The following is a 25,047-nucleotide window of genomic DNA, read 5'->3' as shown; positions in this document are numbered from 1 at the left end:
GACGTTTAGCACTTGGCGAGTGTTTCACTGCTTTCAGACAGTGGTTGCACATGTCCGTCACACCCGAGAAACTAAGAATATTCAATTGGTACGTGGCTAAGTATAAATATAAAGATTCCTACCAACTTCGAGTATGGAGAATCGGATTTCTTGTTTCGTTCGGGTAAGAGAGGCGGCGTACGTTCAAAAGTTTCAATGTTTCACTGACACCGCCGACAGCTCTCCACCAACCAATCTACCATCCGTTCACCAACATCATTCAACTGCCTACTCCCAGCACCAATATCAAAAATCGGATCATCATGAATACCACCTTCCTCAACGTCCATCCTCACTTCAAGCCCCCTCCCACTGTGACGCTTCAGCAACTCGTACACCACCTCCGCATCGTCCAACAAACACTCAGCCGTCCCAGTTGTAATCATAACTCTCCCAAGCACCCGGTGCATATCCACACCATCCAACCAATCCGCGGGAGCTTTATGGATTTTCACGTACGGAACGTAGTCGAATCCGGATCCGGATGGGATACCCGAAACATACATCGCCCCCCACCGACGTAAGGTTCGAGCATCGAGAGCATCGGTGGTGTTCATCGTTTGAGAGGGAGATTCCTCGTCGAGGGATGTCCAGGGTGAGATGAGCAGGACGCTCCGGATCAGTGGTGGTCTTGGTGTTCCCGTTCCAAACGAGCGTAGGGGAGAGGGGGGTATTCCCGGTATAGGATGGAAAGTGTGGGAGATGAGCTGGAGAATGATGTTGGCACCGCAGGAATCGCCTGCGAGGTGTAACTTTAAGTTGGACGACGTTTCGCGTGGATTCTTCAGCAGACAGTGGTTGATCGTTTGAATGAGTTCACGGAGTTGATTTGGGAATGTCGCAGGATGAAGAGCTGGTGGTTTCATTTATATAGGGACGAGTAAGTATTAGTAGCGGGAGATTAGAAGCAGGAAGAGGGGACGGACAGTAGTCTAGAACAGCGATGCTGAAATTACAGTTACAATCCGAACGTTTCTTCATTCCTTGATGAACCAAGTCCCAGAACGTGAACATAAAATCCGAAATGGGTAACATAAACCCGCCTCCTGCGTACAACGTGAACATAACTTTAAAGGACAAAAAAAAAACAAAAAAAACAAACGTACCATGGATATATATCAAAACCTGCTCTGCTTCCTTATCCCCAATCCAATACAAATTAACCTCCTCCCCCTCACTGACTCGAACCTTCTCAACAACAGGAGAAACACCACGCTTCTTCGCCCAAGTTTCGTACATCTCCAAAGTCGAACCACTAACCCATTGGAGCTGAGAAACAGTCGCGACTCGCGTAACATATCGTCCGGCAGCTTCGAAAATGATACGGTATAACTTCCTGCCCTTGTAACTCTTGGAGAAGAACGAGGCTAGGGCGGTGTAGAGGAGAACTCCAGCTATCAGTGTTTATAAGGTAAGTTAGGAAGACTTAGTCTAGTCAGGCTGATACGTACGGAGAGGAAGAAATCGAGGGAATAGCGATACGCGTTCCCAGATGGTTAAGGAAGACATTGTCACTAGACAAGTGTCATGATAGGTTTTTTTTGAATGATTTGGTTGAATGATGGATGCAGAGACAAGAACGTGGAAAAACACGGAAGGCGCCGTTGATGGGGTTGAAGCGGGGTTGAAGCGTTTTATACCACGTGCAGATTTCACAGCACGTGAATGAGGTCACTAGTATTGCGGCGATCCTCGCTCAGAAACGATTTACTCCCACCCCCGTTGGGTGCTATCGATGAACTAATGCTGAGGTCTGTTTCAACCGAATGTTAGTTTCCGACCCGCAATGATTGGTCGTATGATTGATCTTCAATGTCGGAAGATCCGGCGCTAACGTTCGGTGACTAGATTATCATCCATGGTACCGGGTATGATAGACTATTAGTGTATATATAATTCAAAATCCTTTGTCTAATTTCAATACAACTCGGTCACTTATGGTCGATGCTGGTGCCACTCTGAAGTCCCCCATTCCCTCTGCAACCCATGAGTCGTCGTATTTGGCCACCCAGGATTGGCAATAGGATTGGGTGGATTTGTAGCCTGCAAATAGGGCCCGGGGGGTTGTCGACTCTGAGAATAGCTAGTGCTACGGATATGACCCTGGGGTCCAAACCACGGATTGGGACTTTCAAATTGCTCTCGAGAATAAATATACCGTGGAGGACCGTGCTGTTGTTGATAAGGAGGAGAAGGCACCGCCGCCGGAGGCGATGGGCTGGGCTCAGGACGAGCCGGTTCTGCTGCCTCTTCACGATCGTGTTCGACCTCGAGTCCCTCCTCTTCCAAAACCTCTGACCCCGAGGTCGCGGTGTCGTCCAATAACAACTCACCCCTCGAAATCATTCCGAACGCTACACTCCTCTTAGGCTCGTCGATCCTCTTAATACCAGCATGATCCCTCCAATTATTTACTTCCTTCCTCAAGTTCTCCGCTTCCATATGTAAAGACCTGAGCTCACGAGCGGCCATAGCTCGATGGCGACGGGACGCATGAAGGTAGGAGATGGATGAAGTGATGATTAGAGCTTTGGAGGGTTTCCGATGTTGTGCGATCGACGGGATAAGTTTAGCCAGGTCCTTGGTGAAAGTTCATCGGGTAAACTCTCTTTTTTGAAAAAAAAGAAATCAATGAAGGGAATAACGTACTAAAAAGCTTTCATTCAAATTCTCCCTCCGAGCCTTTTCGACAGCATTATGGGTGGCCCGTTGTTCTTCGGTGCTTGGTTTCTTCTTTTTTCGAGTATCTCGCCTGGAAGTGCTTTGAACGGGGACTAGTGCCTGAGTGGGAAGGTCGGGTGTGACGGAGAAGGACTGGGAGGACGAGGGTATGCTAGGGGGAGATTCGCTGGAGACTGGGAATTGGGAGGACATCGTTGTGGAAGCTTAAGGGAGACCTTGGTCAACGACGCATCGAGGACTAGAAGGGGGTAAGTAACCAATAGCCCTGAACAGTGGGGACTGTATTTCCAATTACCAACAATTAGCAAGCGACGCGTATCGCTATACAAGGCTAGGCGCTCCGAACCTACACGACGTCGATTGCTTCATCCATCCAACATGCAGGATTATTTTTAACTCCGACGTCGCGTCAGTAACTTACGTAATCCTCCCTACTTGTCATCATGGACGCCAAACTCCTCCAATCTCTCGCCGGTGCAGGTTCTCAACCTCCCAAAGAAAAGGGCGATGTATGCTTTCCCTATCATCCGAATAATAGCCGAAATCAAATCTAATTACTACTAGGTCTCCCTCCTTGAATTCCTCGACCTTCAACAACTAAACTGCCTCAACGAATCGTCAGAGTATTCCCTCAAAAATCTCTTAGCATCAAAGTCGATCAACACAGCTAGCAACATGTGGCTACAGAGTGACGCAGATGAACAGTTGTTACTGAACATTACCGTACGTATACGCGCGCTTTAACCTCTTTTTCCACTGATCTCCATCTCCATCTCAATATCTACGCAGTTTAACCAAACCGTCCGTGTAAAAACACTCATCATCAGATCCAACGACCTCGCCAAAGCACCCAAACAAATCAAGCTCGCTGTAAATCGCCCCAATCTCGGTTTTGAAGACGTAGAAGACGCGGATGAACCTGGAGTGGCCCAGATTATTGATCTGTCCGAAGATCATGTGTTGAAGGGGGATCCGATAGCGTTACGGTATGTGAGGTTCCAAGCGGTTAATACTCTACATGTATGTTCCCCCCTCTTTCGCTTGGTTGGTGATGGTTTATGGGGTTCAAAATAGATATTTGTCGTCAATAATCATGGTAATGAAGATGAAACTGTGATAAACGCGATCGACGTGATTGGGTTGCCTGTAGAGTGCGTGTTTGCCTATCCTGTTCGACTTTTTCGCATAAACTCATTTTTGGATTAGGACTACGAAAGATCTAAGCGGATTGAAACCAAAGGAGCAGTAGAATGCGTTGTAATATATCGATGGAATTTGCAATAGCTGTCAAATGGACATGCACGAATGTCATTTTTTGAGGCTCTCGCGAACTCAAAAAAGCCGATCTTTGTTAAAATACGGGCCCTGAAATTCATAAGACCAGCCCAGAGGCAGTGTCAAAAAATCTGCGACAATCGACAAGCAAGTAAGATGGATTGCAAATATTCCGTATCCCTCTCCGTCCCTTCCCAACCCTCGTTCCCGTCCCATCTCCTTCCATTTTCCGTACCCCCTTTACCCAACAAATCCCAATCCCAATCCCATTGTCCAAACGTCTGTCCGTCCAACATCCAGATCAATCCTTTACTTCAGTATATGTTTTTTATGGCGCGGTTTTTGATTATTTTCCCGATGTTTTTTTGTTGCTTTTTGTTCGTTTTTTCGTCCACGATGAAAGCATTTAAAAGGTCGTAACGCTCCCCTCTGGCATGTGTGTGTCCGTGTCCGTAGTGGTTGAAAAGACGTTTTTTTCCGATAAATAAGTTGAAGAAAAAGCAAACACGTTTCTCCGATTTTCCGTATGTTTCTTTGAGTTTTTTTCGATTTTTCTTCGCAGTCGTTTTCGGATTTGAAAAAAAAAAAAGGAAGCTGAATTTGGCGAGGAGGGTTTTTAATACACCTCCCAATGGGTAGCCGGAGCCGTTCTTCCAGCCGTTCTTCCATTGGTATGACCGTGAGCATGACCATGATGATGTGCCTCGTTCCCATTGCCAATCCCGTTCGCGTTGGCATTTCCATTCACGTTCATGTTCCCATTCGCATTCGCATTCCCGTTCACGTTCCTTTCTCTCGCATTCTCCCTCCCACTATGCTGCTGCTGCTGCTGCTTCACCTTGGGCAACCCCAAAGATTGCAAAAACCCCGACGGGGACAACGTCGGGTTCTGTCCATTTGCATTCACGTTCACGTTCGGGACTAGGATGGAGGGAAGTAAAGGAGCTAGATGTTGAGGTCTAATTTTCCCATTGGCACCTGCGTTGGCCTGTTCGAAAGAGGGGGGGAGGGAACCGTTAGGAAAACGCTCGGGTTGTGGGGGGGAGGGGGAGAACTTCTACGTACGATAGCTTCCTTTGCGATTTCGCTCCAAAGATCATGGTCATCGTGGCCTGGGCGAGAACTGCCAGAGTGAGAGTGTTTGTTGGATACTAGGTAGTGTTCGGCGGCGGCTACAGGGGGGTTGAAAGATTCAGTACTGTATATATGTTTTTCATAGGACGACGGTCTTACCGATCATGCTTTCCAACAACGGAACGATATTCTGAGCGGCCGTGGACGAAACCTGAACGGTCCTAGGTGGAGGTCAGCAAGTTCTCGAAATGAAGTCCATTTTAAATAGCTCACTTGAACAGATTCAACGCGCTTTGAAGTTCCTTCCTGCTATCTTGAAGAGCTCCGATAGCTCGTTGTTGGCAATAATCCACGAGTAACACGATGGACTGTGAAATCGGCAGTGTTCAACGGGTATCCACACACACAAAAAAAAGGGAGGGGAAGGCTTACAGCCGTAAACCCGAAAAACATCACAGACCACCTCCGGAGCAGAACTGTCGTCTGGCCAATATCGTTCTTGAGATACTTGAGTATAGCTCTCGCAGACGCAACACACTGTTGCTTAGACGCAGCCTAAAAAAAAAACACCAGAAATTCAATTCCTCCAAAAAAACCAAACGTCAAAAAAAAAATTCCCCAACTCACAAATCGATCATCCGTATACCCCCTAAATAAAAACGGCCTATGCAACCTCATCCTCAGGGCTTCTCCCGTAATAAGCGACACAGTATACTCGATATTCTTCAACCCTTTAATAACCGACCTCTCCCCCGACTGTAACGCAAAAGCCGCAGGGAGTTCTTTCAACATCGTCAACACTCTCGCGTCCGTTTCTGCAATAAAACTAGGCCTCCATCCTGCTCCTCCTGGGTGGATCGGGTTTTTCTCGACAGTATCGACGATTTGTCGGTGGATCTCAACGAATCGGAATCGGATTAGGGAGTAGGTCATTTCCTCAAAAAAGTAGAAAAAAAGATGTTTTTCGTTAATCGAGGATAGGATAAAAGAAAAATACAGATGGGGAATTCCCCACTTACGGTGTATTGGTTATGAGGAGCTGGTTGGACGAGTCTGTTCGAGCCGCCGCCGCTCTCCTCCTCCTCCTCGTCCAAATCGATATCGTTGATGTTGAGAGGGAGCCCTGTGTAGTTTTGAGAGGGGATGATGGCGTAAGCGCCGCTGTGGGCGGCGGCATTTGACCATTCGTTATGGATCTAACACGTATTCGCGTGTGTGTTGAATCACCGAAAAGTTTGGGAAATGAAAAATTCACAAGTAAACATACCAAATTCCACCAAACTCGTCTTCCAACTTCCCTTCTGACGACTGACTTCCACGGAGCTGGGTATATTCTCTTGTCAGATTCGTGGCCTAGCCGGTCGACGCCTAGGTTTTGAGCGATCTAATTTAATTTAAAATAAAATAAAAATAATGGAGGATTAACGTTCGACGACTCTGAGCAAACAAAAAGAACCCCCAAGATCAAACCTTGATGGCAGAACCCAAAAGCGCCCAATGTGAACTAAAGAGTTAAAAAAAAGTTATTTTACGTTTTGTCAGTAAGGCACGGAATTGACAAGTTTACTCACTCAGAATCACCGAGGTTCTGTTGGTAAATCCCCATAAGTCTACCCCAACAACCCACGTGAATACCGAAATACCAAATACCACCCAAAAATCCGGTGAGAACGGAAGACTTACATGAGCGTCTGAACAAACTCCAACGAATGATTCTCTAAATGATTCCCAATCCAAAGACAAAGCTGTGCTGCATTATACATCTTCTTCGACATCTCTGCTGCTTCTTCAAATGTCGTATCCAAAGCTTTACACATCTCAGGTTCGATGAAATGGTACGAGAGGCATAAAACCATGAAGTAGGTAGATAGGAACGGAAGAGAGATGGAGGGCGTTCCAGGGGTGGAAGATGCGGATGTGTCGGATATTTGACGAGTGAGCATCTTCGTTTCGTAGCAGAATGTGGGGTAGTGGATGATTCGTGTGTACCATTCGATTCTTTCAAACTGTTTTCCCCCCCCCCAATCAGTAAAGGTGTAAAAAAAACGGGTGGAAGAGGGATGAACTGACATAGAACCGAACTAAACCCCTCGCATCGGCTTCAGCTGGAAGATGGGATAGAATTTGATGGATAACGCTCGTCGTGGGTCGTACAAGAAGCGAAAGAGGATGTTCCTCTGAAATTCCATTCGCATTGGGTGGGAAAAGCTTGCTGGTGCCTGGTAATTGCGGAAGTTGCATGGGCGTGTTGGCTAGGCCAGGGAACGATCTGGGTGCTCTGCCTGGATTCGAATTGGCTTCCATGTGCATAGAACTGCGACGGATGTTCATGCGGTTCCCCATTGCGAGGTCTGCGAGGATCATAGCTGCGTCTTCCTCTGTTGGCAGTTGCTGTGGTGGTTGTGGTTGTTGAGGCTTGGAACCTGCTACTCCCTGAGTACCGTTAGTGTTACCGTTAGCGAGAGATCGCTTCTGGTGTCCGTTAGGATGATGAATGAACTCGGTATTCATGGCGGAACCTTCGGAAGGACTGTTGGCCATCATTTTGGACAACCTGGACACGCTTTGCTCAAGAGCAACTACCCTATTAAGAACTTCGTCGACAGCTTCGACTGTTACGCCATGGCCCATAGCCCTATTTTCGACATAATTCGTACCGACATAAAGACATGTTTTGTGTGTACGCTTGGGGGGGAGGGGATTATTATGAAGCTTACCTCGCAATGATTTTCTCCACCTCATGGCATGTGTCTCCTTCTCCGCGCAACAAGCATGGTGCGCAAGGATGGGCACGGTTGCCTGAAAGTCTAGTGTCAGATCCCTGGCCTAGACATCCTTCAACCTACATTTAATCTTCCTCTTACGACCTGTAAGAACGCTTGTAAACGACAACGATGAGAGAAAAAGGATAAAGTGGCGTACATTGGAAACAACTCTGAATCGGCCGGTTGAGTGTGCGTCCTTCTGACATGTCGTAGTTGTTACCACGTACGAGTGAACGGACGGGGAAATAATAATAAAAACTGACGACCGATGCCCACCGGCGTTATATGCGATCTGGCGGTCTGGCGGTTGAGCAGGCTTTACCTGCCAAAACGTCTCAACCAATCACATCCCGTCGAAAACTGCAGAAACTTGTAGAATGCGAAGCGACCAATCAGATCCCGTCGAAAGCTGTGGAATGTCAAGGAAGCGAGCCTTATCTCGTGTTGTTTGGGGCCAAAAACTCCACAGAGTTGTCACGTGGCTATGACCCGGGCTTGAATGTATGGATAGACCGGAAAGTCGGAGCGGTATGACCTCATGACCGTCCGAAGTGAAACCGGATCAGCACTCGTGTCCCCGATTAACAAACGGACCCCCAATTTTAGGGTGCGGATCTAGTGCCCCTTGAGGAATCCCGCGGGGAAATCGCAGCTTGTCAGTTGTCAGTTGTCAGTCTCACTCTCTCAACGCTAGCCGTTGGTTTCCTCCCTCCCCCCTCTCCTCACTGTACGCTTTTTCTCGCTGGCTTACTCAATGTCCTCCCCCTCCCCCCCTTTTCAACGACTCGTAATAACTGCAATAAAACGGGCTCTTCAGTTCTAGAGGAACACGAACACGACAAAGAAAAACACGAACGGTGACCGCAATTCAAAGAATGGTTGGATAGCTGGGTCAGATTTCTCCCATCTGTCTTTATGTGCAACCCCCCCTTCTTTATATACTCATCGATGACAGGAATCAGGATCATTATATTTATTTGGACCTCCTCAAAAAAATATACACATCGTTTTATGTTTGTTTTTTTCTTTTCGGCGATTGCGGAGACTCCCTCCCCACCCCTCCACATGTGGTACTAACTTTAACTACTGCTGAACTGGAAGTGATGCAATGGACCGGAAAGAAAGTTGTTCAACTTGTTGTTTCGCGGGGTGGATTGGTGGGTTCAATAACGTCAAGCGCTAGCTTCGTCTGTGGTCTTCCCGCTGCTCCGTTATTGAATTTTTTTTCTGTTTCGTACGACTAGCGGATAATTACGATCGTATACTCTCCTGGTAATCCAAGCTCGCATTGGTTCAATGTAAAAATCGCGCTTCCCAACTTGAGCTTGAAGGTTTTCACAGGTGTTATTCTCGCCTCAACCTCAACCTCTCAACCTCGTGTGCGGCGATAGCTTCGAATTCCTTTCGTCTGTAGTCTCTCTCCCTTACCCCCCCTCATGTTCGTAATAACCCGGTGTTTCAAACGTGAAAAATTCGCAAATGCGTTGACTGGATTTGAATTCTGATTCTCAAAAAAAAAAAAAGGCAACCAACGCCACCCTCAGAGACCCCAGACCGAGGTTCATGATCAGTCGACAATCGACAACTCTCACTCAGTGTCTGTACGTACCGCTAATTACGGTTTCTTACTTTTACAACTCGGGAGCCGGGAACGCTCAGCGCTCATCAACTACAAGTTCAGGGTGGTAATTTGAGAATCTAATGATCGATGACAATGGACAACTTGATTACTGTCAATTGAACGTTTGAACGTTGAATTGTGAAACCAACTCGTGTCCTCGTCATGGACTACTGTAAGTAATGAATTCGGAAGAACTATGAACTCGGTGTTGAAATGAAAAACTGAAATAGAACTTCTAAGAAGGGCACTCAAGGGAAGGGGAAAGAAGGGCGGCGGGGATTTTCGTACGTCGGGGAGATTTGCCTTAGTTACATCATCTGTCTGCCTCAACACCACTTGATACATGCCCCGTGTCATTTGTTCTTTTGACTCGGGGTCAGCCGCGTGTACAAGTACATGTAGTAGGACAGGATAACACATGCAGAATCAGGGGAAGGGTAGGACTCGAGCTCGAGGGCGGCGGGGATTTTCGTACGTCGGGGATTTATTTGAATATAGATTTGCATCTTTGAGTTATAGTACACACGACACACTCTGCCCCGGGAACCCGATCGATGTTCCATGATCCAGGAGTCAGAAGAACGAGAATTCCGCAATAGCCATAAAAGACCATTCATTTCACACCAGAGATTGAAGGTCACTGGCTCTCGAGGGAATGCACAGTGTCAAGTTGCGGGCGACGGAATGTTCGTGCGTCGGGGTCCAATTGAGCGCTATCTATAGAATCAATCAAGGGATTGACCCACATGTCAGTGGCGTAAAAGTCAAATCATGCGATAGAAGACCGTAGAACTCTGAAGAACATCGTGACGTCATTCAAAGTAACCCATTCAACGCTAGAGATCGCAGGTACTGTACCTGTACCTGTCCCTTCGAGTGCGGAATATTAGTTGTTCCGCCGGGTCCTTCGGAGGTTCATAAACCCCGTTAAAAATTTGAAAGAAGGTCGTGACGTCATTCGCCAGAAGATGAGCGATGTCGATGAACATTATGAACTTTGAACCATCTATCTCTGTCGATCGAAGGTATAGTTACAAGAGGGTGCACTGGCCAAGTCCTAAACGTCCCATGTGAAATACCCTCCAGAGTCGTGCGAAGTACGTTCTCTTACAATAGCTCACTGCTGGAGAACAGGAGTTCACCAGATCGACGTTGCGCATGCATTGCATTTCTGAACGCCTATCTGCCATCACGTTCGTCCTCCGATTTTTGAATGACAGGCTAAGGATGAAGATTTTCAGGGCCAGCCTAGCTGGCGCTACAAAACTTTGATGAAACATCTATAGTACAACTTGAACATCACACACTTTTTGGGATAAACCTATTCCTATCTAATTCCCTACCTCAAAGTTCTCAGGCCTGCGGCTCAAATCTGAATACCAAGATTGACATGAACCGACTTGAGCTGCGTGTACCTATAACCACAAACCGCAATGAGTAGCAGGCTCAAATAAGAAAGAATCATATTAGAACTCACTCCTTGATACCTTCTTCTCCAAACACCTTCCCGAATCCAGACTGCTTGTATCCACCGGTTGGTGCGTTCAGGTCGAACATGGTATAGCAGTTCACCCAAGCTGTTCCAGCCTCTAACGCATGCGCCACTCTCGTCGCCCGCGCTCCATCTCGCGTAAACAGTCCACACGCCAATCCGTACGTCGTATTATTCGCCATCTCAATCACCTCTACACACACGTTAATTCAAAACAAAAAAGCCGTCAGCAATCCAACCCAAAGTAAGCAAAAGCAATGGCACCTTCTTCAGTCTTGAACTTGATAATCGACGCAACGGGCCCGAAAATCTCTTCCTGGATAATCTTCATATCCGGCCTCGTGTCCGTAATAATCGTGGGCTGGACAAAGTACCCCTCGTTTCCATGTCGTTCACCTCCAGTAAGGATCGTTGCTCCATCCTTCTTTGCAGAATCAATGTATCCCATCACCCGATCAAATTGAATCTGAGAGACTAGTGGCCCATGTCGGGTGTTCAAATCAAAGGGATCTCCAGTATGTTGACTCCACGCCTTGGTCTCTTCTTGGAAAGCAGCAAGGAATTTGTCGTAAATACCTTCCTGGACGTATATACGCGAACCTGCAATACATGCTTGGCCCATATTAATGCTAAGAGTTGACACGAAATCTTGTCAAGGAGCCCGTCTGATAAACAAAGGAGAGAGACGCACTAGACACCCATGACAGACCATTTTGCGGTTTGCGCAACATCACAGTCGTCGAAAATGATGTTGGGAGACTAATCATAGTAAATACCTTTAATATCTCATAAAAACAGGAAGAGTCGAAGCCATACCTTTCCACCGAGCTCGAGTGTAACAACTTTGAGGTTTGATTTGGCTGAAGCCTCTTGAATTTTACGCCCAGTCAGAATACTACCGGTGAACGAGATCCTCCAAATATCGGGGTGATGGGAAAGCGCATTGCCGACAGTTGAACCTATCGGGTTCGTTTAGGTACGAGTCAATAAATTTCCCGCAAAGTGAATGAACGACTCACCCTCTCCATTGATAATGTTGATAACTCCCGGAGGGAATCCTGCTTCGTTAATCATACCAGCTAATTTGAGAGACGATAAAGGCGTGAACTCGGAAGGCTAAAGAACGCATAGGTTATTTATTTTGGTGTCAACTGCTTTGATCTGCGACGCTCAGATTCACCTTCATAACAACAACGTTCCCTGCGGCGACAGCTGGTCCAAGTTTGCAAATGAGCATGAGCTAGTAAATTTCGAAAATTAAAAAAAAAAAAAAAAACTCGTTGAAAAAAGGAGACCGAGTACCAGAGGGCCATTCCATGGAGTAATTGCTGCCTATCAAACGGAGTCTGTTATTATGCAAAGCTGTAAAGAAACGACATACCACTACACCGTACGGTTCGCGCCTGGTGTAAGTAAACTTCTGTTCAGAAGACTGGGAGAGATTATTTAGAGCGCGACAGATTACAGAAAACCGAACGGCTCACCTCAACTGTCTCCCCTTTGAGTTTTTCCGCCTGGCCAGCAAAGTATCTCAAAGCGGTTAGCGTCAAGTTAACTTCCATGTGTCTCGACGAGGAAAAAGGTTTGCCTGAAGATAAGAACAGTGAGCGGCGCAACAGAATGGCCCGGGGTAAAAAGTCGAAAATCGGAAAACTGAAACTGAAACTGACCAACGTTGAGAGTTTCAAGAGCTGCGAATTCGTCGGCTTTCGCTTCGATGAGATCTGCGAGTTTGTTGAGTAACTTTCCGCGTTCTGATCCAGGGACTTTCAAGCCCCAAGATGCTTTGAATGCTTTTTTCGCGACATCGACTGCAATATCCACGTCTTTCGCGGTGCCCACAGAGACGGTGGTGATGGGCTTTCCGGTAGCTGTGAGAAACACGTGGAACCCATGATTAGTTGGCAAGCACTCAGCAGCGACTGGTCGATTAAAACTAACCAGGATTGACGACACTAAGGAACGAAAAATTAGGAAATGTTTGGAAAGAGAAGATGCAAGTAGACGTACTCAATAGTGCCCCCTTCAACAGGATCAACCCACTTTCCGCCAATGAAGAGTCCAGTGTTGAAGGAGACGGCGCCTTTGTAAGATGGGGTGTCAAGGTCGAGTTTGAAAGACATGATAGAAATTAAGAGGCAAGATAAGGATGGAGGGAGCCCGGTCCATGTTTATAAAGTATTTGTAAGGATTTTTTACAAATAATGTTTACAGTCATTTAGCCGTTCTTCTTGGGATCGAGCCAAGGTTCGATCTTGGCTGAACCGAACTCCTCCCACGTGATGTTTAGCTATTTTTTCTCAGGACAATATTCACTGAACATATTCTCTACCTTTACAGTAAGAATTTTATAAATGGTGTAATTGCGTTTTCAACCTGGTATCTCAAGAGCGGATATATGACTGTGCGGGTAGTAGTCATCCACTAAATGAACCCCCCTTGTGTGAGTCCAGTGAATAGTTACTGTTGGACCTACAGCTCCTTTTTCAGGAGTAAAAGCAAAAAATTCCCACGCACCATATATTATCCAACGAGGCGACTCGTGACGCTGCCCTCTTGATCCTTGAGTAGAACCAAAGCAGAGCACCAGAATGGAAGATCGTCTGTTCTGGATAATTTCTCACTCAATGCGGAGTCTATAGAGTTCGTTAATTGCAATTATTGCAAATTGCGTATCGATGTACTTGGTTCCCGGTCGTTCTATTCGGCCATATCGGTGACATTCCCTGACTGCATCGGCATGACAGGTTGAGTTGATAGACTTCTTACCGGGAAAATTACTACAGGAGTACAACTGTTTCGATAATTGCTACTTGTCCGTTATTTGTCACGGACCAGGCGACCCCGAAAATGGTCATTGGGAACTTCACAAAAAAGCACAAGCCGCATGTGATTAGTACAACCTTGCTTTACCTTTTTACGCTTAATTGATTGATTAATGATGCATTTCCTCGGCGGCTGCTAATACCAATGACAATTAATCAGATCTATCATATACAAGTCCTTCACGAATTATTACACCATCGAATATCATACTGCGGTGGAAGCACCACCGCTTCAACGGGCGCACGTCCACCATCCTGTTCTCTTCTCACCCAAGGTACCGAATCGCTCGTTCCTTGGTATAAATCTTGGGGAGTCTCAGTTCGTAATGGCGATGTAGTGCCACTGTGAGTGTAGCTTGTCGTCGACATTGTCGATGCAGACGCTGGACCGCTCGACCCTAGCCTTTTGCATTCGGTGTGGATTTTAGATGAAGAAGGATACCCCATTATTATCGCTTCTTGAAAGGGTGTAATTGCAAGTGCTATACATAGATCCAAGGTATCAGTTTCTGATGACTGAAGCTCCCGGGATGGGAGAGGTAGTTTCGAGGAACTTACGACCATATTCCACGGCTTGCGTCGTCTTTGATTGTTTTCGGCGCCAAATGAAATATGCAACGAGTAAGAAGAGGATTACTCCAGCGGTGAGTCCGACGACGAGGGCGACGATCAACACCGAGTTTTGCTTCTTCGTGGGTGAAGAAGTAGTTGTGGGGACTGGTACTGAGGGGCTGGATAAGGATGGATCAGTTCAGAGTCATCGGGCTCGCCTCGAAAAACATCCCAGGTACCTTGCAGTGGTTGAAGTAGTCGGGGGCGGCGTTGTCTGAGTTCCGCTATAGTCTCGTGCTGATCAGATCGATGTTCGCAGACGGGCTAAAATGGATGTATACTCACGTAGTATTTGGGTGAGAGCTCGTGGCCGAACTGACAAACAATAGTGTCATCACAGGCAGAGCGACACCTGGCTCACTGTACAATTTGGTATGTAAAAAGAGTGATTAAAGAGGAGAGGTGGTCACTACGCACACCGTGGGCGGAGTTGTAGGGTCTGCCTGAAGGTTGAATCCATATAGGCTGCGAGAGTTTGGAAAGGTGAGTAATGTACTTTTTGATGAGAGAATCCTTAAGATATTTTGACGAACCCAGTAACAGTGGGAGTTATGGTTATGTCGCCCTGAGTTTCGGTCCCGACTGGGACGAGTATGCGATTATCTCCGAAAGAAGTGACGGGTTTTCCTCCTTCAACTACTGGTATAATTTCGAGTGTGGTGATCTGGTCACCGCTATCTCGAAACCATGTAAGGGTCAACGGTCGATCGAGGGTTATCCGGGTCGGGAGACTTGCGACTCCGTATGACGGAAGTGCAGTCGCTTCTAGAGACAAACTGGAGAAGAAATTGCGGAGAATGAGGAAACGAGAGGAAGCTCCGGAAACATACCATAAAGATACTAATATTCCAAAGAGCATGTCAAGCCAGTGAGGGGGGCATGAAGGTTAAGAACCGAGAGTCCAGGGGAAACTGCCCTTAAGGCAATATTGGATTTTAGACTACACCATTGACGACCCGCTCCGAACTTTATCCCGTTTCCGTGGGAAACGGTCAATATCAGTCAGTAAAACATGACAGATGGGATGAGGATAAAGATATGCGTAGCTCCTTTATCAGTGACTTTGGACAGTTAGTAACTTCGTATCAATGATTTGGAGCCTGAGTCTTGAACTGCAATTTGGGGTAAAGACGGGGATAAGGCTGTGCTATTCTGAATACAGCCTAAACGTTACTTGTTGAAACAGCAGCTCATTTAACCTTGTACGTTCATCTCGGACCTGATATTCTTCAAACATCGTCCAGAGATGGCAGTGAAGCCCGCCAGACTTCATCAGTCCTTAGTACAAGGAGTACCTATAACGACATCTTCGAGTTTATTTCTGTGGGAGCTATTCAGATTTATGAACGGAGTACCTTCGACGTTGCTTCGACGACAAGATATGGTGCCTTCGACAGTACTTGTGATCGTGATGCGACTGACGCGAATCAACTTTATCTGCCTTCTTGATCCTTGAGTAGAACCAAAGCAGAGAACCAGAATGGAAGATCATCTCAGTAACTTGTTCTGGAAAATCTCTCACTCAAGATGCGGAGTCTATAGAATTGATTAATTGCGATTGTTGCAAACTTGCGTATCGAGTACTTCGGTCGTTCTATTCGGCCATATCGGTGACATTCCGAGATATCCGAATTGACTGCGTCGGCATGACAGGTTGATAGATTCCTTACCGGGAATAAAACGTGTACGTGTAAAGAAATTTGAAAAATGGCGGGAAAATGGCGGGAAAGTACGGGAGGCGGGCGTCGGCCCTGGGCTCAGGCACGCCGACATCAGCGACGACACCCGCCCCGAGCGCCATGACGTGGTACCGTTAGGTTGAAGCTTCCGAGGTGTTCAGAAGAGCTCCAAGTCCCCCCCAGGAGAGTCATTTTATTGACAGAGGGGGAGGATCAGGTGTGACCGCTGGGCGAATAACTTGACGAGTAACCTATGGGGGATTCGATACGTAGAAGTTGCATAACTTGGGCGATGGTATTTTGGGGGTAAGTCTACTCCTACTGGCATATTCTCTACTTCAATCGCACATTCTCAAATCTGAATACCAAGATTGACATGAACCGACTTAAGCTGCGTGTACCTATAATGATTAATCACAGACCATGATTAGCAGCTCTCAACCAAAGAAAAATCGTAAAGCACTCACTCGTAGATACCCTCAGATCCAAACTCTCTTCCGATGCCAGACTGTTTATACCCACCAAATGGTGCATTCAGGTCGAACATGGTATAGCAGTTCACCCAAGCTGTTCCAGCCTCTAACGCATGCGCCACTCTCGTCGCCCGCGCTCCATTTTGCGTAAACAGTCCACACGCCAATCCGTATGTCGTATTGTTTGCCATCTCAATCACCTCTACACACACGTTATTCAAAACGGGAAGCCGTCAGAACTCTGATATAAAGTAAGGAAAAATGAATGGTACCTTCTTCAGTCTTGAACTTGATGATCGACGCAACTGGCCCGAAAATCTCTTCCTTGATAATCTTCATATCCGGCCTCGTGTCCGTAATAATCGTGGGCTGGATAAAGTACCCTTCGTTTCCATGTCGTTTACCTCCAGTAAGGATCGTTGCTCCATCCTTCTTTGCAGAATCGATGTATCCCATCACCCGATCAAATTGAATCTGAGAGACTTGCGGACCGTGTTGGGTGTTTAAATCAAAGGGATCTCCGGTATGTTGACTCCACGCCTTGGTCTCTTCTTGGAAAGCAGCAAGGAATTTGTCGTAAATACCTTCTTGGACGAATATACGTGAGCCAGCAATGCATGCTTGGCCCATGTTGAAGCTGCATAACTTGGTAAGGGGCCCGCCAATCACCGAAAACGAGGAGAGGGACGTACTATACACCCCTGGCAGCCCATTTTGCGGTCTGCGCAACATCGCAGTCGTCGAAAATGATGTTGGGAGACTAATCAAAGTAAATACCTTCCATAGAATAGGAAGAATTGAACCCATACCTTTCCACCGAGCTCGAGTGTGACAACTTTGAGGTTTGATTTGGCTGAAGCCTCTTGAATTTTGCGCCCAGTTAGAGTACTGCCAGTGAAAGAGATCCTCCAAATATCGGGGTGATAGGAAAGCGCATGGCCGACAGTTGAACCTATCGTGTTCGGTATGAGTGGATAAAAATCCGCAAAGTGGATAAAAAACTTACCCAATCCGTTGACAATATTGATAACTCCCGGGGGGAATCCCGCTTCGTTAATCAATCCGGCAGCTTTGAGAGACGTTAAAGGTGTGAATTCGGAAGGCTAAGGAATGGTTGAGTGATTATTTAGGCGTTAAAGGCTGCAATTTGCGACGCTCAAATTCACCTTCAAAACAACAACGTTTCCCGCAGCGACAGCTGGTCCAATTTTGCAAATGAGCATGAGCTAGAATGATTTCGAGATTTAGAGAGAAACAAAAAACTCGACAAAAGGAGATCAAGTACCAGAGGACCATTCCACGGAGTAATTCCTCCCTATCAAACCAAAGTCTGTTGTTAGCAGCCATAGGCCATATAAAGAAAAGGCGACATACCACTACACCATAAGGTTCGCGCCTGGTGTAAGTAAACTTCTGTTCAGACGACTGGGGGATATTTTATAACGCGACAGAAAAAGAAAATCGAACGTCCTACCTCAATTGTCTCTCCTTTAACTTTATCCGCCTGGCTAGCAAAGTATCTCAAAGCGATAACCGAGAAACCAACGTCCATATTTTTCGACATGGAAAAAGGTTTACCTGGTATAGAATGGTGAGCACACAGAAGGGGTAAGGTGAAAAAACCGGAAACTGACCGACGTTGAGAGTTTCAAGAGCTGCGAATTCGTCGACGTTCGCTTCTATGAGATCTGCGAGTTTGTTGAGTAACTTTCCGCGCTCTGATCCAGGGACTTTCAAGCCCCAAGACTCTCTAAATGCTTTTCTCGCGGCATCGACTGCAATATCCACGTCCTTCGCAGTGCCCGCAGGGACGGTGACAATCTTCTTTCCTGTAGCTGTTAAGGGCATCATGAACATGGTTCTTAGGACAGATGGAAGAACCAGAATCGCGACTTGTCGATTACATACCAGGATTGACGACACTGAAGAGAACGAAGATTAGGAGACTTTTGATAAAACGAAAACACAAGCAGACGTACTCGATAGTGCCCCCTTCGACAGGATCAACCCACTTTCCGCCAATGAAGAGTCCGGTGTTGAGTGAGACGGCGCCCTTGTAAGATGGAGTGTCGAGATCGAGTTTGAAAGACATGATAAGCAATATAGGAATAAGGAGGCAGTAATGGGGTCATGGTTTATATACCTCTAACACCTGAAACCGTCTAGGCTCCCCTTGCCGGCGTGCCGCGTAATCGTATGTGTGAGACGACCACCTATTATGAAGCAGTAATCAGGCTTGCTTCCAAATTTGAATTCAAAAATCATTATCTGTTCGGATACGTACCGATGAATCGTCATTATGCACCCAGCGGCATTCAACCGGCCATAACGGTGAACGGTGCGCCGACTTTCTAAGTTTCAAATATAAGCAACGCCACCGGTTGTGAACCGAGGACTCGCTTCGGGTGCCCACTTACACATTCGCCTCTCACAGACATTCACAAGGTTGTCGGACTCGCATTGCCAGAAGCAGCGAGACCCACTTCTGTTCTCCACCCAAGACCGCCTCATCGTAGGGCGCTCCGTGTGTACTCGCCTGTGACTCGGTCCTTTCATGGATCTTCAGCCTAATCTTTTCCCGCCCGCGTTCTCGGAGCCATCTGATTTGTCAGTTTTTCCGAGGATGGGAACCGTTGACGTCCAAAAAGAGCGTGGAGCGTACAAGTCAAGCCCCCGGTATAAGTTCACAAAAGGGGGGCACCGTCCCCAGCTACCCCTTTCAGCCTAGTGCAAGAATGCGGGGGTCAAAGGGAGGACGTTACAGTTGAAGTTCTATTGAACACACCATACAGTTCCACTCCCCTCTCATTGAACAATCAAATAGTATCGGCGTTGGAGTCCCTTTTTAGGTATAGATATCGCTAAATTCAAAAGCGGAATCGGAGAGTACTTACTAAGTATAAGTTGAAACGCGCCTGCCTGACATACATCCTAGCCCGCTTTTTAGAAGCCCCGAATCTGCACTGTCGATTACAATATCTAGGTACGCAGCAGCGTCGATATAAATATCAGAGCCTTGCAAGTTGGGTTTAAAAAAACATTAGCGTCAAGAAACCATTGTATGGATATGCAAGAGCGCGAGGTAGACATTATTTTGAAAAAACGGTCGGTCTCGATATCTTTGACAAGTACTTACATAGAGGTGGTGTAAAGCGTTACACGAGTTATGTGAACATCAACCGAAAAAATTCGGTAGGTATATCCCCTTCTATCCTTCCGACGAGACAGAGGTATTCTGTATAAAACCGGTCAACGTGGAGTCTGGTCTTTTGGTTACACAAAACATACCGTCCGGTCCTGTCGCTTAGCTTCGGAATAGATAAAGACTAAAATTAAAAACACCTCGTCTTCCAGCAACGCAACTCGAGACAGCTTCAACACCGGAGGCTTTGATTTCGTGAACAGATGCGGTCGAAATGGAACTTGGAAATGTCCAACTAGGCCTTCCATCTGTTCCTGTTCCCCTTCATGACTGTTCGAGGATTTTTCGCTATCGAGGGTCGTCGAGCCGTCGTTTGAAAGGACCGATAGATCTGATGCTGGAATGGATGATTCTGCCAGTTGGGTACGTGAAGGTTCATCGATAGCCTCCGTCGTTGCCTTGACCTTTGAATTCTCTTTCTCTTTCTTGTGGTTCCGGTCGATAGATGGTTCATCGCCTTCTACACTCGTCGCCTGACAGATTGAGCATTAACCCGCGCAAAATCACACCGAAGAGAGAAAAAGAGGTAAAACCCCCCTCCTCACCCTCCACTCATCATTCTTGTACTTGATTTCATATTCCTTCCTTTCTGATCCCCACTGCCAAAACCTCGCACTAAAAAGACCATAAAATCCAGCAAGATTACTCCAAAGAACTAAAGAAACTCAAGGTATTGTCTCAATCGAAACGCACTTTCGGAAATAATTCCCCTTCCTCTTCTTAACATCCCCAACCTTCTTCTTCATCCCATTCACCTCTATAATCTTCTCTCTCCAATTGATCGTCCCCACCGTTGCTGACCGACCGGGCGCAGGATTACAGTCCTTCAGAACCGTCGTTCGTCTACCTCGAAATCCGTAGGTAGTCTCGAGAGTGTATATTACGGTGTCATCGACAGTCGTGTGTAGTTTGGCATTGAGAACGTTGCCCCTGTTGTCAAACGTTACTTCCATTTGAGATTACTGGGAGGGTAATCCTTCGGATATCCTGATTCCTTGAGGGGAAAACGAGGTGGGATGAAGCGAAGAGCGAGCTCGAGGGTTTGGGTATGGAAGGTAAGCTTTCAGACACGTGTATCGTTACGATAAAGGTAGGAAATGAAGGTTCGAATGGAGGTGATTGAGAGCTAGCTGTTTCGCGGGTTCAACGCTCCTACATCGATGGAAACGGAGGGAAGCATAGGGCCGGCTAAAGAATGCCCAGCGGCAGACCCATATCACGAGCCAATGACAAAAGACAAGGAGATACATGTCCCATCTACAACAATACAAATGTCCGATTGGAGGTACATATACAAATGTAGTAGACAGCCAGGCATGGGCCGTTTCGTATGAGCCTTGAAAAAGGTCCAAGGTCCCAATTGAAAAACGCTGGGCCAAATCCCAACGCCAATCATATCATCCAACTTGAAAGCCACAAAATGGATCCAACCCTAGTACACATCTCCCAATACAGCACTACTCCACCCTCATGTCCGCCCTCATCTCATGCCGCTCAGGGCTAGAGTCTTGCTGTCTCCCTTCAACGCTCACCCCAAGACCAATCCTAACGATAATCAATGTAGGCGCGATCCCCTAGGCGAGCGTGTCAATAGAGGATCAGAGAAGCGACGACGACGACCTGAAACTCACAACAAACTGAACCAACGCATAAAACATAACCTCCGCCACTGTCTCCATAACCCCTAAGCTGGCGGACGGAACCCATGTATTCGGAACTTTTTGTGTTTGCAGAGCAGCCACAGCGTAGACTACGATAGCTAATGGCAGTAGCATCCCGGATTCGAGACTGGGAAAGTTATGAAAGCACAAAAAATGAGCAGCTGTGATGAAAAAGAGACAAGGTGTGACATACGTGATAGAAATAGCTGCTCTGTACATCCTCCAATAATCAGGAACGAGGAAAGCTTTGGATTTGTGGGCGAGATATGTGATACGTCCGGCTAATGGGTGGGGTTAGTGTTGGCAGTTAAGGAACGAAAATATGACATGCCTATCATGGCGGTAATAAGGAGATTGGAGAACAGAGTTCCGAATATAAAGACGGTAAAAACGGTCGATGTTGAGTCGGTATGAGGAACCTGAAAGAATTGTTCTACATGTCCATTCTTGATGTATAAAGCGCTCGTAGTAATACCAAGAACTGTATGGAAAAGAAGAATGTCAACGTTCCATTGTGCAGCCCAAAACATTTCACAACGTACAATTATTGACAAAGCAGAACAGGGCGGGAAACGCGGTAACTTTTCGGTTATATGCCCAGATCATATAACAACGCCACACCTGTGGTTTGAAAGACAGTAATTGAGTAAACGGTTTATCTCCAATAGGCTGCCATGCATACGAGAATTGCATCGGCTATAGAACTAAGGGGGGGCTTCTGAGTTTTATGTATGGATTCCTGGAGAGAAAGAATGTCATACTTGGCTAGCACAAGTAGCATGTGCGCGCACGGAATTAAAACTCTCCTGCATAGCCATATTAGCTCGTCTTGTAAATAGCGATAGGTAACCTTCAACCCGTACTGTTGTTCAAGTATTTCGTTGACAGACTTGTTAGCATTGATAGCTAGAGATATGTCGCTGAAGGCTATTGGAGCCAATGACATTGTCGCCGTTCGGACGATGATGGTAGTGTTGAGAGAAAGGCTTATCGTGCCTACAGCAAATAGTGTAGTCACCGCGGCGATATGGATGGAGGAGTAAGGTAATTTTAATTTTCGAGTGGTGAGTGTGAACAGGCAGATTCCGAAAAGAATAGCGTACGCTCCTAGAAAAAGAAATTTTAGTTGCTTTAGACTGTTGATGCTAGTAACCGCACCATAGAGCACGAATTGCAGCTAAAAATGGTAGGCAACAAAAATAAGCTGGCTGTTGTAGCTTGAATTTCTTCCACGCACCGCTAATGAAGCTGCTGGTCGAGTTATAACCCTAGTGTAACATGCACTATCCAAGAGAGAGCCAGTACCGCAGGGTGGCATGGAGCTGTCGCCAATGGCATCGAGGGAATGAACCGTGGAGGTTGGTTGTCACATTCGTCACAAACGCTCGAGGCACCGTCACGGTTTCTCTTTCCAGCTCTCAATGCAATCTCAATGTCATACCCAACTCATACCAGTTCGTCTTCATTAGTTTGCTTTGTTTCAGATTTTTACTTATTACGACATTTGAAATCGGAAGGATATGATTCTGATCGAGAACTCCTGTTTAAGGAACGGGGAATTTACGGTCTGTGAAGGCCTCAGAACATCAACACCTCGGGAAACTGAATATTCCTGCCAGTATGTCTATCACCGCTGTAACATGTTGAAGTTTACTTCTCACCATTATACCTGTTGAATTCCATCTTCGTGGCTGAAGAGGGCGTTTAGCGACGTCTTGAAGCTGTAGCTTTTTCCTCACCCCGGAACCGTTACCCTCTCTCACTTTCCCGAGACAAAGTAATCCAGACCAGACGGCCCGCACAGAACCCAAAAGTTTCAAATCACGTTTGCCTCCGAGGCTCCGACAGCGCTCGCTGCTTCCGTGCTTCCGGGCCATGCATGATCGATAGAACGTCTAGACCTCTATTTTCAGTTCCTGGAGGACCTTTGGGGACCAAAAACTAGCGAAAGGCCTCACATCCTCTGCCTTTCACTGGATATGTACTGACCAGCATCATTAACTCCTTGTTCTTCGATGAATTGCTGTAGCATCAAGGCTAGTGTCCTTGCCTTCATGCTGTCAATCCCGTCCCTGGATACCGAAAATGTCTGTGCCTCGACTCCTAGCCCGTTCCTATCTGAAAACAGTTGTCCGTCACAAAACACGCAGATGCCATCCTTCAGTAACAACCTACATCTGATATCGGTCACAGTGCCGTGTTTCATATAAATCACTCACAACTTTTCACAAATCTTCCGACTTTCTTTCATCCCTTCCCCCCCCCCCCCTACTGTCCTTTGTTTGTGGAAAGAGAGAGATGATGTTCCTCACCCTCGTTACTGCTTTCGCTGTTACTTCCGTTTCTGCAACTTCCGTCCGTTTCCCAAACCTAATAGCCAAAGCTGAGCTCTCCGCCGGAGCTGCTCTTTCGGCCTCAAACAACTTCGGTTCCTCTATTCCTCCATGGCAGGAAGGTTACTCCCCCGCTTGGTATATGGGAGATAACCCAGATAACGCGCCCGAGTTGCCATGGCTCAAGGATCGCGTACGTTATTTCCATATCCTCCGTCTATTACGCGCCGTTTAACTGACCTACTCATCTTTCTGTGATACAGACCCTCTGCACTGTCCTCAACAAAGTCCCCGACTCCATCCACTGTCCTACCTTCCCACTCGCACTAGCTGTTCGAGCTAAACTCGCAGCGCCCAAACGGAGGTCTCCAGTACCGCAGGATCCTACAGTCCCTTCGCCAGCAACCCCTTCTCAACCCCCTCCTCCTCCACCGCCCCCGGGTGTTTATAACCCCGTATTTACCAATTTGGATGGTGCTATAGAAGCGGATGATTACATGACCTTTGGGTTGGTTGATACTATAGATGGTATGTTTGTTTTACTGCTCCGTCATTCCCCCCCCCTAACTAATCCTTCCTTTTCTCAGACTGCCTCAAAATGTGCGACACCGTCATTGGGTGCGGTTTCGTGAATAGTAAGCGTCCTCCCAACCCCCTGTTTCCGCTCAACTCGACACTAACAACTTTCTCCCAGCTTACCACGATGTGAACGGCAAAGACGGAAGCCCCCTTTTGACTTGTTCTTTATACCGTAGCTGTCACGGTCCTGACCAAGCTATCAACAAGGGTGGACAAAGTCAGCCTGATGGGTCGATTAATTTCATTCGAAGCAGTGATGGGTATTGTAAGCAGTCTTAAGTTGTCGTGCTTTCACTTAAATTTTACATCCGAACCCTTGTTCCCTCATCTCTCGTTTTTGGGACTTTGGAGGATATCTTTATCTTGTTACCTTTGTTGTCATTCTACCTGTCAGACGCTTGTGCACTTCGTTTTTCAACATAATCGTATTGGACGTCAGTTTACGGACATTGCGTTACTATATTTATTACAAACAAAATTACTATGTTTCGTCGACTGTCGTTATACCGCCACACGTCGTGGGCCCATGTTGCGCAATGTGTTGTAATGGTTGACGTTGGTGCCTCGTCTTCATCATTGAATTGTTAGCTGAAACTGACCACGTCGTTGTTTCCTTTTCGTGAGAGATTGAGATGACACCGATTACTGGCGGTGAATTAATCATTGCTGAGGGCTGGCCATCAAATGAATCAAATTCGTAGGTACGTGTACGTGAAGCTGTATAGGTATACAATC

The 25,047-nt window shown here is 46.8% G+C and overlaps 10 protein-coding genes across 12 annotated transcripts; 2 read left to right on the top strand and 8 right to left on the bottom strand.

Moving 5' to 3' along the window:
* Positions 1 to 200: 200 nt before the first annotated feature.
* On the bottom strand, positions 201 to 1,548 carry E1B28_010622 (uncharacterized protein; the record flags this gene model as incomplete). The annotated part of the gene is made up of 4 exons (XM_043155601.1): positions 201 to 892; positions 966 to 1,085; positions 1,146 to 1,433; positions 1,491 to 1,548. 4 exons carry the CDS (start codon positions 1,546 to 1,548, stop codon positions 201 to 203), a joined length of 1,158 nt encoding a protein of 385 aa, XP_043008073.1.
* Positions 1,549 to 1,873: 325 nt separating this feature from the next.
* Positions 1,874 to 3,034, bottom strand: E1B28_010621 (uncharacterized protein). Its single transcript, XM_043155600.1, has 2 exons — positions 2,689 to 3,034; positions 1,874 to 2,619 (listed from the first exon to the last, which is right to left on the bottom strand). Exons 1-2 carry the CDS (start codon positions 2,911 to 2,913, stop codon positions 1,975 to 1,977), a joined length of 870 nt encoding a protein of 289 aa, XP_043008072.1. The 5' UTR covers positions 2,914 to 3,034; the 3' UTR covers positions 1,874 to 1,974.
* A 59-nt stretch (positions 3,035 to 3,093) lies between these two features.
* E1B28_010620 (uncharacterized protein) lies at positions 3,094 to 4,077 on the top strand. The gene is made up of 5 exons (XM_043155599.1): positions 3,094 to 3,230; positions 3,286 to 3,444; positions 3,511 to 3,741; positions 3,796 to 3,872; positions 3,928 to 4,077. The coding sequence occupies exons 1-5, from the start codon at positions 3,165 to 3,167 to the stop codon at positions 3,968 to 3,970; spliced, it is 576 nt and encodes a 191-aa protein (XP_043008071.1). The 5' UTR covers positions 3,094 to 3,164; the 3' UTR covers positions 3,971 to 4,077.
* A 4-nt stretch (positions 4,078 to 4,081) lies between these two features.
* Positions 4,082 to 9,106, bottom strand: E1B28_010619 (uncharacterized protein). 3 transcript variants are annotated; one of them, XM_043155596.1, is made up of 16 exons: positions 8,269 to 9,106; positions 7,993 to 8,204; positions 7,917 to 7,937; positions 7,788 to 7,869; positions 7,141 to 7,705; positions 6,754 to 7,076; positions 6,642 to 6,680; positions 6,541 to 6,574; positions 6,338 to 6,454; positions 6,090 to 6,266; positions 5,698 to 6,006; positions 5,503 to 5,625; positions 5,344 to 5,438; positions 5,230 to 5,291; positions 5,062 to 5,168; positions 4,206 to 4,984 (listed from the first exon to the last, which is right to left on the bottom strand). In XM_043155596.1, the coding sequence occupies exons 2-16, from the start codon at positions 8,039 to 8,041 to the stop codon at positions 4,613 to 4,615; spliced, it is 2,475 nt and encodes an 824-aa protein (XP_043008068.1). In that variant the 5' UTR covers positions 8,042 to 8,204; positions 8,269 to 9,106; the 3' UTR covers positions 4,206 to 4,612. The 3 variants fall into 3 exon arrangements, with proteins under 3 accessions (XP_043008070.1, XP_043008068.1, XP_043008069.1); XM_043155598.1 differs by having other exon boundaries at positions 4,082 to 4,984; positions 7,788 to 7,937; positions 7,993 to 9,106; XM_043155597.1 differs by having other exon boundaries at positions 7,141 to 7,937; positions 7,993 to 9,106.
* Positions 9,107 to 10,428: 1,322 nt separating this feature from the next.
* E1B28_010618 (uncharacterized protein) lies at positions 10,429 to 13,087 on the bottom strand. The gene is made up of 13 exons (XM_043155595.1): positions 12,959 to 13,087; positions 12,890 to 12,903; positions 12,619 to 12,819; positions 12,433 to 12,536; positions 12,330 to 12,380; positions 12,251 to 12,280; positions 12,129 to 12,188; positions 11,968 to 12,064; positions 11,765 to 11,907; positions 11,640 to 11,707; positions 11,213 to 11,577; positions 10,934 to 11,141; positions 10,429 to 10,871 (listed from the first exon to the last, which is right to left on the bottom strand). The coding sequence occupies exons 1-13, from the start codon at positions 13,069 to 13,071 to the stop codon at positions 10,823 to 10,825; spliced, it is 1,503 nt and encodes a 500-aa protein (XP_043008067.1). The 5' UTR covers positions 13,072 to 13,087; the 3' UTR covers positions 10,429 to 10,822.
* Positions 13,088 to 13,899: 812 nt separating this feature from the next.
* E1B28_010617 (uncharacterized protein) lies at positions 13,900 to 15,347 on the bottom strand. Its single transcript, XM_043155594.1, has 7 exons — positions 15,216 to 15,347; positions 14,919 to 15,161; positions 14,803 to 14,850; positions 14,671 to 14,745; positions 14,565 to 14,609; positions 14,332 to 14,504; positions 13,900 to 14,255 (listed from the first exon to the last, which is right to left on the bottom strand). Exons 1-7 carry the CDS (start codon positions 15,242 to 15,244, stop codon positions 13,954 to 13,956), a joined length of 915 nt encoding a protein of 304 aa, XP_043008066.1. The 5' UTR covers positions 15,245 to 15,347; the 3' UTR covers positions 13,900 to 13,953.
* Positions 15,348 to 16,416: 1,069 nt separating this feature from the next.
* Positions 16,417 to 18,394, bottom strand: E1B28_010616 (uncharacterized protein; the record flags this gene model as incomplete). Its single annotated transcript, XM_043155593.1, has 11 exons — positions 16,417 to 16,465; positions 16,532 to 16,739; positions 16,810 to 17,174; positions 17,230 to 17,297; positions 17,347 to 17,489; positions 17,544 to 17,640; positions 17,704 to 17,763; positions 17,823 to 17,852; positions 17,912 to 17,962; positions 18,012 to 18,115; positions 18,172 to 18,394. 11 exons carry the CDS (start codon positions 18,392 to 18,394, stop codon positions 16,417 to 16,419), a joined length of 1,398 nt encoding a protein of 465 aa, XP_043008065.1.
* Positions 18,395 to 19,745: 1,351 nt separating this feature from the next.
* Positions 19,746 to 20,692, bottom strand: E1B28_010615 (uncharacterized protein; the record flags this gene model as incomplete). The annotated part of the gene is made up of 4 exons (XM_043155592.1): positions 19,746 to 19,772; positions 19,826 to 20,212; positions 20,285 to 20,354; positions 20,433 to 20,692. The coding sequence occupies 4 exons, from the start codon at positions 20,690 to 20,692 to the stop codon at positions 19,746 to 19,748; spliced, it is 744 nt and encodes a 247-aa protein (XP_043008064.1).
* Positions 20,693 to 21,196: 504 nt separating this feature from the next.
* Positions 21,197 to 22,718, bottom strand: E1B28_010614 (uncharacterized protein; the record flags this gene model as incomplete). The annotated part of the gene is made up of 9 exons (XM_043155591.1): positions 21,197 to 21,313; positions 21,371 to 21,527; positions 21,594 to 21,681; positions 21,732 to 21,881; positions 21,943 to 22,021; positions 22,083 to 22,206; positions 22,264 to 22,507; positions 22,559 to 22,577; positions 22,638 to 22,718. The coding sequence occupies 9 exons, from the start codon at positions 22,716 to 22,718 to the stop codon at positions 21,197 to 21,199; spliced, it is 1,059 nt and encodes a 352-aa protein (XP_043008063.1).
* A 109-nt stretch (positions 22,719 to 22,827) lies between these two features.
* E1B28_010613 (uncharacterized protein) lies at positions 22,828 to 24,912 on the top strand. The gene is made up of 6 exons (XM_043155590.1): positions 22,828 to 22,854; positions 22,918 to 23,018; positions 23,098 to 23,926; positions 23,997 to 24,261; positions 24,321 to 24,368; positions 24,428 to 24,912. Exons 3-6 carry the CDS (start codon positions 23,699 to 23,701, stop codon positions 24,589 to 24,591), a joined length of 705 nt encoding a protein of 234 aa, XP_043008062.1. The 5' UTR covers positions 22,828 to 22,854; positions 22,918 to 23,018; positions 23,098 to 23,698; the 3' UTR covers positions 24,592 to 24,912.
* Positions 24,913 to 25,047: the final 135 nt, after the last annotated feature.

This window comes from Marasmius oreades, chromosome 6 (genome assembly GCF_018924745.1).
Source record: "Marasmius oreades isolate 03SP1 chromosome 6, whole genome shotgun sequence".
Lineage (NCBI taxonomy): Eukaryota > Fungi > Basidiomycota > Agaricomycetes > Agaricales > Marasmiaceae > Marasmius > Marasmius oreades.
The sequence above is the reverse complement of the archived record's forward strand: the minus strand, read 5'-3'. Positions and strand labels throughout refer to the sequence as shown.